Source organism: Montipora capricornis, chromosome 12, assembly GCF_036669925.1.
Source record: "Montipora capricornis isolate CH-2021 chromosome 12, ASM3666992v2, whole genome shotgun sequence".
NCBI lineage: Eukaryota > Metazoa > Cnidaria > Anthozoa > Scleractinia > Acroporidae > Montipora > Montipora capricornis.
The window spans coordinates 1,825,463-1,837,316 of NC_090894.1; the positions used below are offsets into that span (position 1 = coordinate 1,825,463).

Genomic DNA, 11,854 nt, shown 5'->3' on the forward strand with positions numbered 1-11,854 from the left:
TAAATATTAAAATAGTACTTACCTCTTCCTGCGAATGAAGACGATTCCTAATTAATCCGAATGCTCTCCCATGGCCGGTAGGAAAACATTTATCTTCGGATTTTTACATGCTCTCTTCCTCATTTTGCACGTAAATTATCTGTGAAATAGCCATTGAAGTTGATTTTTAGGCGTGGGAGACCAGTAGACACATTGCTGTGGAGGGTTTTCTTTTGCTATCGACAAATTATGGAAATGCCAGATACCGGACAGCGTTTTCTCGCAGATTTCCCCATTTTGAGGTGAGTTGTGGATGTAGCGTTCGCGACATAGAATCCTTGCAATTCAAAGGCCGTTTACACGACAGAAAAAAAAAAAAGCGGTACGGACCCATAACGTTTGCAAAGGAATGCTGGAGTTTCTACAGGGCCATAGGCGCCTATGATCCTGTAGAAACTCCAGTGTTTCTTTACAAAAGTTATGGGTCCGTACCGCTTTTTCGATGGGTCCGGAATCAAATTTTTCTGTCGTGTAAACGGCCTTTTTAGGCAGAGTTTAAATCTAGTAGTGTGAAAGAATTTCTAAAATGGTGGTCGTGGATTAAAACAATTGCAAAAGTGAAACTGCGTGGAGAATCAATAAGAGAGGGGTCCTTTTGTACTTATTTCTCCAGTTCATGATGTAGCCAGGTTTTAACTGTCGTGGAAATTTGGGATTTAATTGGCGTTGAATCAGAATCTGTCTCCTCTAAGACCCTTTCCACACCCCCTCGCCCCCCCCCCCCCCCCCCTCCGGATATTTTTTTAATCGGCAACTTCAGTTTTCTTTGTGGGCTTGCCTTCCTTCCACACCAATCGGGCGAATCCGCAATTCTTTGAATGCGCTCTCCAGAGTAAAAATTTTTGAATGCGCAAAGAAATCGGAATCGTGTGGACACGCGCATGTTTTGTTGACCATAGTCTCAGAGGAGACCTGGATACTAGAACGAATCCAGTTACGTGTGGACGGGGCCTAAAGGGTCGACTCCTTGCCTTCTGACAGTTTAGGATTTTCAAGCGATCATGCTATGTTTCATTTAAATTGTTACTTTAAGATTAACTGTAGTTCCATGAACTATCTTGAAAGCAGAGCGCACTTCGAGCTTCCGCCTTAAAGGGGCAGTGTCTTGTTTAATTTCGTGTTTTTTAGGTCAAAATGGGTAAAAATCTAAATTAGTACTCTAACTCACACGTACAACATTCCTGACAACCCACTGACAAGATATGAATTAATTTTTTGGCACAAAGAACTATTCGTATTTAATTTTTGGTGTCTTTCTTCCATCTTCTCCATCCTTGGCTGCAAACAAAAAAGAATAGCTTAAGTGCACTTCAATGGTCATTGGTAACAAAACAAGGACGTCTATTGGTGTTTTGAAGTTTGACTGAAATAGCGTGACACTGCCCCTTTAAAGGCAACTTTAGCTCCAACAAAATAATAACTTTCAATCAAAGAAAATAACCTCTACAGTCAAATTTGTTTAAAACTTTGCAAGAAAACGTTTTTATCCGAAATAAATAAGTTTTATAAAACGGTTTATTTTATTTGAAATTTTCCGGGCGCCGCCATCTTGAATGATCAAGTGGCGTGTTATGATTGCCCTATTGCTATTATACAAAGATATTGGTGTCCAAACAATAGAGCAACTGTCAAACGTCATAATTATTTAAGATAGCTACGCACAGGAAATAAACCATTCTAAAGTTTAAGAGTGTTTTGACGTGATGTCACGGCGGCCATGTTGCTGTCCCAACTAATCCCCCGGGAACAGACCATATTCGTATTCTCAGTATTGGACTAGAACTAGCTTGCAATGGAGGTTAATGCGGGGACATCTTTTCAAATGCAAATACGTTTTAAAATATATTCCCCTGCCTTAGCCTCCGTTGCAAGCTAGTTCCAGTTCAATACTGAGAATACGATCTTCTATTGAGCTCTGTGGAAACGTTTTCTTTTGTTTCGGTGGGAAAACAAGGTCACTGATCACGTGAGTGAAAACACTATTTTCGTAATACTTTTTTGGGGGGGAAAAAATTTGAACAATTGTTGTGAGAGGTAAGGTTCCCTTAAAATCTAATCAGTATTGATGTTGTTGAAGCACTTTTTCAGAATGCACTTCTTTCACAGAGAATCAAAACTTATCTTCGATCTGTTGGTTCAGGTAATGATATTGGAAAATGGAGTAACAAAGTGGTTTGCATTGGGAATCGTCTTTGACGATTACATGCATTCGCTACCAGGAAAGACACAAGGAACTGTGGGATTCCACACGGGCGAAAGAACAATCTGGACAACTGACGAGGATGGCACTTTGACTAAAATGCAGACTAGAGGTATGGAGGTCCATGTTGTTTATCTCTTTACCTAGGACCTCGTGCTTAAATAGCGAAAAAAAGATGATGTTGTCATTTTGTGGTCATTAACCCAAACAAATTGTTGTACTTTTTAAACTCAAAACTAGACCCTCCGTGAGGGTACACTGGGTTGCCTGTGGTACGTGTAGTATTCCAGGCAATTTTTTCAAGTTGGGGGGTCGTTAAGACCATTTAAGGGGTCACCCAGAAGTCATACCAGCAGAGGCCCTTTGGCTCACAGGTCCTCACACGTTCGTACGACGAAACAGATCCTTTCCTGGCTACCGGCCTATTAATAAATCATTTGTCAGAAAGAAGAAATTCCTGTCCTCTTTAGAAAAAAAATAGACAAGCATTGCTTACGTGTGGTAGTGAAGTAACACAGCGATTTATTCCATAATGTCAACTGAGCTGTGTGTTGTCTTCGAGGAGATTCAAGTTGTCCTTGCGTAAGATGTAGCTCTAACAGACTGAGTGCTAGTCCTGTTCCGGGACTCCCTCTTACCCTGCCCTGAAAATGGGCCTGGAACCCTGGCGGGAAAAGAGAGTATTACTTGCAGGCGCATGCTCGGAAGATTCCTTATTTGTGCGTAGTTTATTCCGAGTGTTTCTGGAGGCAATTGATTTCGCGTTTAAGAAATGCCACTTTATCTTTGTGCCTAAGGCGGAACAACTGCAAGCTATCCATGTACAGTATGGGGCCCAGTTCTCGGCCACGAAAAACGTAAACTTGTATTTCTTACCTTGGAATAGCCGTAAGGACTTGAAATTTCAAAGACAACTAGCTTCAGCATTCAGTTTACACATGTAAAGCTATCGACTGCTCAACGCTGTTTTCTCCCGAGTAATAACGAAAATGGAGGCTTCGTTCGTGGGCCCAGTTATCGGCCAGCCGGCCCAGTTCTCGGCCACAAAAGAGCGCGCTCGATTCCTCCGAATAAACAACGCTTTATCACCAATTTTTGCTGCTAAGTCACTAATAAGGCTTGTGTTTGATATTTCGACCACAAAGTATCCTTAAAGAGCTTTGTTTCATGTTAGAAAAGGACGTTTTTGGCACACCTAGTTTTTCTCGTAAATACACTGGCAAGCGAGGCTAAAAAAGAGTTGGGTATTTCAAAACGGGGTCCGGTAAGTCAGAACTCATAATTTTAATTTATAGCTACTGTCGGAACATACCACCCCATTACAGCTTTACTTTTACAAATGATTTGACAAGAAAACTCCATACAAAACTATGAGCACTTTTTAGTGTTGTCTACGGCCAGCAGGGTGGCCGAGAATAGGCAAATACGCAGAAATACTAAGGAAATATTGAGGGGTGAATTTAGGTAAAAGAATAAAATAGGCCAGCAAAAGTTTATATTTAACAGAAAGCTTTATCACTCTACGTTCATTATGCCAAGAATTGGCTCATTTGGGCCTCCTATACGGATAAAATACAAACTTGAATTAGACCATGTAATTCGAGTAGCCGTAAACAAAGACGTTTTCGTGGAAATCCAATTCACCTACCTTCGTGTCACCTCGATTTACTCACAGTATATAGTAGCTGTAAACTCAAAACTCGACAGGACGAAAGACAAGGAATAAAGCTACCTTTGGAAGCAATTGCTTTTTATTCAGATTCATTTGCGGCGCTAAAAATAAACGTTGAACAAAAAGTGACCGAGAACTGGGCCCCTTACTGTAGTCGTTACCGGTAATGATGGTTTTGTTAAACCTGCAACAGGATTATGGTGTTCCATCTCCGCCAAAAATCAACTTTGCAAAGCAACATTCAACTTTATCAAACAACTTTCAACTTCACTTTTCGACAACCAACTGTAACGAATACAACATTCAACTTCACTTGATAACTTTCATTTTCAACGTATAAAACATTCAACTTTATCATACAACTTTCAACTTTACATGTCAACAGTCGAATGTATCAAACAACTTTCAACTTCACTTTTCGACAACCAGCTTTAACAAATAGATCATTCAACTTCAGTTGATAGCTTTCATTTTCAACGTATGAAACATGCAACTTCATCATACAACTTTCAACTTTTGAGTTCACAACCGAACATCAATCATGAGATTACAATTTATTAGTCGACAATCCGAAATTTTCTTTTAACAACCCGGTCGTTCTTCGCAATATAATGTTCAATTATATTCTACGCTTTCTTTGCGTTCCCTCAATGTCGACCCTTTCATCCTGCAATCTTGAATGTTGAGCTCTCTGATTCCGCCAAAAATTATTGGATGTCGGTCGGCGATGTAGAGCCTCGATTTGGTTTGCACTGAAGAAGGCGGATTTATCGAGTGCTATACAAATGGTGAATGATTTGGTAACAAGATTAGATAGGTTAAGTGAAGAGGCTGACAGATTCGATGTTGTAACAGTGGTTATAAGGCTTGATGTTTTGCATAGAATGCTAGTGAACCTCGACATTGACCAGGAGATCGTAGATACTGTAGGAATTCTTCATGAAAGTGCCAACATCATTGAGAGATCACAGTCCCTTAATTTATCAAGATCTGAATACCATCCCACCTCTACCCCGAATGGACGACGTGGAAGACCCGCCTTTGAGATCTCAAGGGAACAACTTTCGCTTCTCTTGGAGCAAGGCTTCAAAATACAGGAAATAAGTGCTATTCTTGGCGTTGGTAAGAGAACAGTGGAAAGAAGAATGGCCTCATTTGATCTTAGTGTGACTGGTAACGTCGTCTATCTGCCACCTGAAGAAGGGTATCTCGCAAATTATTTAATTGCCTATTATTGGCTTCCATGAGTCTTGGAAGATCAATATTTATGAGATTGCGAAGAACAAAAGCACGTGGAAATGAATGGCGCGAGACTACAGGGAATTTTCGCGGACGTCATATCACCGACCGACATCCCATAATTTTTTGGCGGATTTGGTCTCGATTTCAGAGAACTCAACATTCAAGATTGCAGGATACAAGGATCGACATTGGAGAGAACACTCACAAAGGGTGCAATATCATTGAACGCCATATTGCAAAGAACGACTGGGTTGTTAAACGAAAATTTCGGATTGTCAACCCGATTGATAAATTGTAATCTCATGATCACAAGTTCATCAGTAATGTTAGTTACTGTCACGTGTTACCCTCATAAATAAATAAAGTCTCTCTCATGATCGATGTTCAGTTGTGAACTCAAATGTTCAATGCTGCGTCCATTCATGAGTAGTTACTGTTACAATTTAAAGTGTGAAGTTCAATGTTGTATGCTCTGCTGTCGACTGTTGACATGTAAAGTTGAAAGATGTATGATAAAGTTGAATGTTTCATACGTTGAAAATGAAAGTTATCAAGTGAAGTTGAATGCTGTATTTGTTACAGTTGGTTGTCGAAAAGTGAAGTTGAAAGTTGTATGATAAAGTTGAATGTTGCTTTGCAAAGTTGATTTTTGGCGGAGATGGAACACCATACAGGATTTGAAAAGTCTGTTTGCTACATGGTTGTTCCTTTAATATGTTTGCGATTTTCTTCGATCCGAGTCCGATGTTAATTGTAAATCAGTCCTTCTTATCGTAAGTCCCAATCGTGGAAGATCAGATGGATGACATACGAAAGTATGGAATTTCGTGTCTGAAACCCAACTGAACAGCTGCATGATGTTGGCGCAGGAAAATATCAAATTTTGATTTAATTGCTCTCCCGAGACTCCTTGAAACTTACAAATATACTACTGTAGGTCGTGGATGTGAATCGCTTAACGAAAAACTAATAAATCTCCTGCTGGAACTCTTGTTTATTGTTCATTATTTAATGTTCATTACTTCTGTCGATCTGGTTATGTGATAGTTGCACTGATCCAGTGAACATATATTTGAGTTGCACAGTAATTATTGAAACTGTGATTGTTTCAGGAGTTTAGGCCTACCAATGTTTTTCAAAATCGGGGACAAATTGTTTTGATACCCCAATATAAAACAGTCAGGTAAAAAATGTCGTAAATACTCTCAGTTATATCAGGAATAATACACGAACACCGGTGACAGACAGATTTTTTTTTTTTTTTGGGGGGGGGGGGGGGGAGGAGGGTAATTAGAGTAGAGTAATTTACTCAGACTATTAATTTTTCCTTAGAATAAATTTTCAAAGCACCCGTTGCATTAAATCTTTTTTTCCTTATGTGACCTAAAACATATACCCCTTCGTAAAACAGAAGCATTGGACCAAAAATACTATTAACGCGAACAAATGCGAACTCAGCAAGGTACAGATTTTGTTAGCATGAATCGAAAGTGACATCGACGGGCGCTGTGATGTTCCCGCGGCATGTTTACTCGCCAAACAGTGAAGCATCTGTGTCAAATGATGGCAAGATACCGGGTTTTCGTAAGTTTCTTTTTCTGGCAAGTGTTATAAAGTTTGACAATAAATGAGCAAATTCAAAGCAAAGATCACAATCGCCCAACTCTTGAGGTTGACCATTGTTTCTGCAAAGTCAAAAATTTACTCTCCAAGACGAGGTTATTTATCACCAGGTAATTCCATTATTTTGGAAATAGCAGCTAGTTTATTATTCATCGGCGTCACAATTTGTGGGTGATTTCTGGTCAGCAAGTTTTTTTTTTCCTAGCAACCTGGTGGGCAGGTTATTTTTTCCCTCCTAAATGCTCTGCAGGATATTTTTTCCTCTCCTCATTTCTCTGCAGGATTTTTTTTTTCCTCAAAAAAATGTGTTTACATTTACAGAATGTATTTACATTTACATTGTGGTTATTGCAGTAATAGTTCTAATGTGGAGCTGCAAAGCCTTAAAATGTTGTAAGCTATACAAAATCATTCTTGTATAGCTACATGTTTTCGGAATGTCATCCTTTAGAATCATTTAGTTCTACCTAATAACAATATTCAATAGAACGTAATTACATGAAAATGCTTCAGTTGAAAAGATTAAAAAGGAACAAATTATTTTTCTTTGTCTACTAAAACTTGATTCTTCAAATAGAAAAATTTACCTCGATTACTGCTTGTGATAAGCTAACGAGTTTGGATACAGTGCGAGCCAGCAAGCCAGAAATCCCTGATCCCAATAACCGCAAGCTACCTAAGGAACTGTAGGCTAACTGCAGTTCTAACTAGGCTAGCCAATGTGTAACTTAGGCTAACCGTAATGGCTTGCATGACTCCTATGACTTGGAGCCATGTGAACCGAGCAAGCAAGAAATCCCTTATCCCATTATAAGGGCAAACCGCAAGCTACCTAAGCTAACTGTAGGCCAACCGGTGTGACGTTTAGGCTAACCAGAGTGTTAATTAGGCCAATCAATGTGTTATTTTAATATGCTAACCAGAGTGGCTCGCTGGCTTGCAGATTATCCGGAATGGTTCCAGTTTTGCTGGGATTTTGTAAAGCCCCCCAGGAATGATGAAATAGCTTTGCAACATTTTTTTTTTCTTGCTTGCAGCAGTGCAAGAATTTTTTTTTCTATTTCATTTGTGCTGCATGCAATTTTTTTTTCCAACAAGGGCTTGCTGGAATTTTTTTTTCAAAATCAACCCCCTCTTCCCCCTAGTTTATCCAACTGACTTTCCATTATTGAGCTCCATAAGGGTATATTTTGTTTAAGGATCCACTAAAACGCCATTCGCGTTACATGACTTTCGACGCCATTGCAGGTTAAGTTGATGATTCTACGGTGTCCACCAGAGAAATCTACGCATTTCCACTATCCTCTCGATCCTACGAAAATACGCGCAGAAGGCTCTATGCACAAATACACCACTTACCAGGGGAGTGACAGGAAAGACTTTTACCAACACGGAAAAAAAAAACTAAAAAAAATAAAATGAACGAATCCCAGCCACTTTTCGACTGGGATTGCCTGACTGGCAACCCAGAAATGAGGCTGATAGGGTAGAGGGTCTCATAAAGGGTGCATTGAAAACTTCAGTGAAAATATTCAGCCACTCAAGTCATGTCATACAAACGCGACGAGCTGTGGGGTCGAGAATGGTTACCAGTGCCTTTGCATTATTTTCACGCATGTACCTTACGGAAAATGAGGAAGAATTGTACTGTCAGACCATTTCTACGGGTAAATTCATCGACGTAAATATAAAAGAGGTCCTTGAAATTTCAAAATTTGGCCCTTGAAAGTCCTTGAAAAGTCCTTGAATTTTTGGTGAGAAAAAGTGTGCGAACCCTGGTGCAATGACTCGCAATAACTTGACAGTAGGTTTTGTTTAGTGTCCAGATAGTTTTAAATGGCGGTAACTTTGTGTAACGTTTCTCTAGGTGTTCAAAGTTTGTTGGAGGTCCTATAATCTAAGAGGAAATTCGATTAAAGGGCTTAAAGGAGTGTGTTTGTGTAAGCGAATGAGTGAGTGCGTTAGCCCATATGGATGTCGTTGATAATTGCGTATCCATTCGTTGAAAAAATACCAGTTTTAGGGTTTCTCGTTATTTTTACCATATTTTGGGGTGCTTTTTGTAACTCGTTGGTAGGTCCTGCTGCAACTTGTCGAGGTGACGTTATGCGGCGCCATTGATCGGGTGCCCAAATTGGTGTCATTGATAATTCAATAGCCATTTGTTACAAAGGTAATTTTTAGGTTTCTCATAATTTTTACCTCGTTCTTGTTAACTTGTTGGTAGGTCCTGCTGCAACTCGTCGAGGTGACGTTATACGGTGTACAGTGATGTTTGAGGATCAGCAGGAGAAAGAAGGAAAAGTCCACGTTCCGGTTGTGTTCACTGTGAATGGGAGCCGCATCATGACAGAAAAGGGCCAGACATTCATTGAATACAATCCGCATAAGTTACTCTATCCCCAAATTGGGTTTTACTACGAAAATAGCGTCTTGACGAAGGTAAAGATCAAAAGGGATAAGCGATTTTATTTTAAATATTGAAGAAAGCTTTAAGCAGGCCAATTCCGCATTCTACAACGTGCGACTTAGATTGATAGGAAACACGACCGAATTTGAGAGGTGGTCTGCTTGTAGCACCGTGCTGCACATTACAACCAAGCCCGGAAATTGTGATTGAAAAGACATATTTAAGGCATGAACAGAAAGAAACAATTAAAGAACCACCCAGTCTTACCCTTCTTGCCGGTGCCAGATGGTGTATTTTCCAGCTATGTTATCGCGAAAGATAGAGCATTTATTGCCGGCCTTCTTGTTAGTGCGTGGGATAGGTCTGGGACGAGCGTTTTTCTCTCCTCTCTCGTCATGAGCTTCTGCCAACACTAATTAGTATATATAAAATCATTGCTGAGTCGTGGGTAAGTCTAGTGCTTGATTTTAAAATGGTTAGGTTTCTCTTGAGGTTTGGTAACCGACATTTTCTCCTGTTTAAACGTGTTTAAATACACCTGTACAGCGTGATAATACACCTTTACAGCGACAATTCTGAAGAAATAAAACTATGGCCTAGCCTTAGTCAAAAACTTGAGAAATTACTGTTTATTTTTCAGATGTCTTCGAATGAGGATATTGATTATCAACAGTTACAACTGCAAGAATTAAAGTCAGATCTTTCAGAGGTCAAATCTGAACTTGCTGATGTTTGTAAACACTTGATAAATACAAAGGAGGATGTTGTTCGACACGAAATCAAATCTGATCTTGCTAATGCCCACGAAGACTTTCAAATGCAAGACGTGAAATGTGAACTCGAATCAGAATTTACAAAGTTATTTTCTGATCTTGCCAGTGTGAAATCTGATTTGAAAGATATTCGTCAACAGGTGGTGGTTTTAAAAAACGGGCTACGTCACCAGGACCTCACATGTGATGTTGAAAACGATCGGGGAGATTCAAACTTTCACGAACTTGCTAATCTAAAATCTGATCTCTCCGAAGTAAAGAGAAGCTTAGAAGAGAAACTTGATGCTGTGTTGGACAAGTTGAAGCAGAGGACGTAGCTTTAATAGAAAATGATACAACAAAGAATTATCTTGATACAATTGTTTATTTCTTTTAATTGATGTACCCATAACAATATTCTTTTTCGAATCTTCGAAAAAAGTATCAATTCAAGTAGTAGTAGAAACTTTATTAAGAGTGTCAAAAGTCATCTAGCCAGGGAAACGAAATCCCTTACTAATTTGGGGACACCAATTAGGGGAAGAATTTACAAGATAAAAACTATATACAATAATAGGTAAAATATCAACAGTTATCTAGTTTCAGGATTAATGGTGAAAATATACAGAAATCAAAATGAACAGAGGCTACAGCCTGCGCAACCATCATCTAAAAGTTCACTTATATTAAGTTGGCGTATCTTGCCTTTGAACATTAGGGTTGTAACGTCCCTGATACTCTTGGGTAGTTTTATCCATAGCCTAGGCCCAAGATATCTAATAGAGTGCTTGCCGTAGGTGATTGTCTCACCTGGGTATAGAGAAATCTGCTTGCCTCAAATTGTAATTACTATTTGGTTCTTTAAAGATGTTATTTATGTAAGCAGGGCACAGTTTATGCTTTACTTTATACATAAGGATGCACAGATCCTGTAAGCGTCTGTTTAAGTAGAGTAGGCAGATCTGCCTTCTCTAATAATTGTTCATAACTAGAATTATTGTCCTTGAAAACCGCCCTAAGTCCTCTTTCTTGTAATCTATCAAGCTTTCGAGTGTCGCTCGCTTTGCAGAAATGCCACACAAGGTGACAGTACGTGAGAAATGGTAATATCGCGCTTTTAAATAATATTAACTTAGATTTCATAGGAATTAAATTGCGTAGTCTCATTAAAACACCAATTCTCTAGCTGGCTTTTTTGCAGATAGAGATTATATGCTCAGAGAAATTTAGCTAATAGAACGTTCTTTTATAGTCATGATCTTTTGAAGTACAATTGTTCCTGAAACCTACTTTAAATCACCTTTCTTCGCTGTGGAAAGCTATGATTAAGTTCGAGTCTCTCTCTCTTCCTTTTTCAAAAGAATGCCTGTCAGTAAAAGATATCCTCTAACCCAGTCTCCTTGTTGTAAACACGTGACCTTGTGCTAAGATACAACGAGGACTTTTTGATTGGCAATAGAGAGATTTAGCATCACTTTGGATTCACGTAAAATGGAGTGAAGCTTGTGACTTCAGCTTCTCGTGACCCCGGGCAACTCGGAGTGGATTCTGTTAATCTCGAGTATTTGGTCAACAAACAAAAAAAAAATTTAACAAAATGTCGAAGTCTTTTTAACATTGATTGTACAAAAAGACACTATATAAAATGAAAATACTTACCTGCAAAATTAAACGAGTTTCGATGAAGCTGTTTCGTGAGTTAACGGAGGGTCAACGTGAGTTCATGAAAAAAAGTGCGGTAACGAGTCAATTTTTAACGATCTACAACCGTGAAACCTAATTTTTTCCTTGTTTGACTTACTGGAAAACGGTTTGAGGTTGTTTTTTTTTCTTTTTCATAAACAACCCGTGACCTCGCGATGCCGGTGTGCCGCTCTAACCAACTGAGTTATGAAGCCACTGTTGTTGGGAGCATT

At 39.2% G+C, this 11,854-nt stretch overlaps 1 protein-coding gene across 1 annotated transcript in view; it reads left to right on the top strand.

Annotated features, from left to right (window-relative positions):
- LOC138026043 (uncharacterized) overlaps positions 1 to 11,189 on the top strand; it is a 25,324-nt gene extending 14,135 nt beyond the window's left edge. Inside the window, exons 7-10 of the mRNA XM_068873226.1 lie at positions 171 to 281; positions 2,180 to 2,351; positions 9,004 to 9,218; positions 9,827 to 11,189. Of these exons, the coding sequence (XP_068729327.1) occupies positions 171 to 281; positions 2,180 to 2,351; positions 9,004 to 9,218; positions 9,827 to 10,276 (948 nt within the window). The 3' untranslated portion in view covers positions 10,277 to 11,189. The remainder of the gene's footprint in view (positions 1 to 170; positions 282 to 2,179; positions 2,352 to 9,003; positions 9,219 to 9,826) is intronic.
- Positions 11,190 to 11,854: the final 665 nt, after the last annotated feature.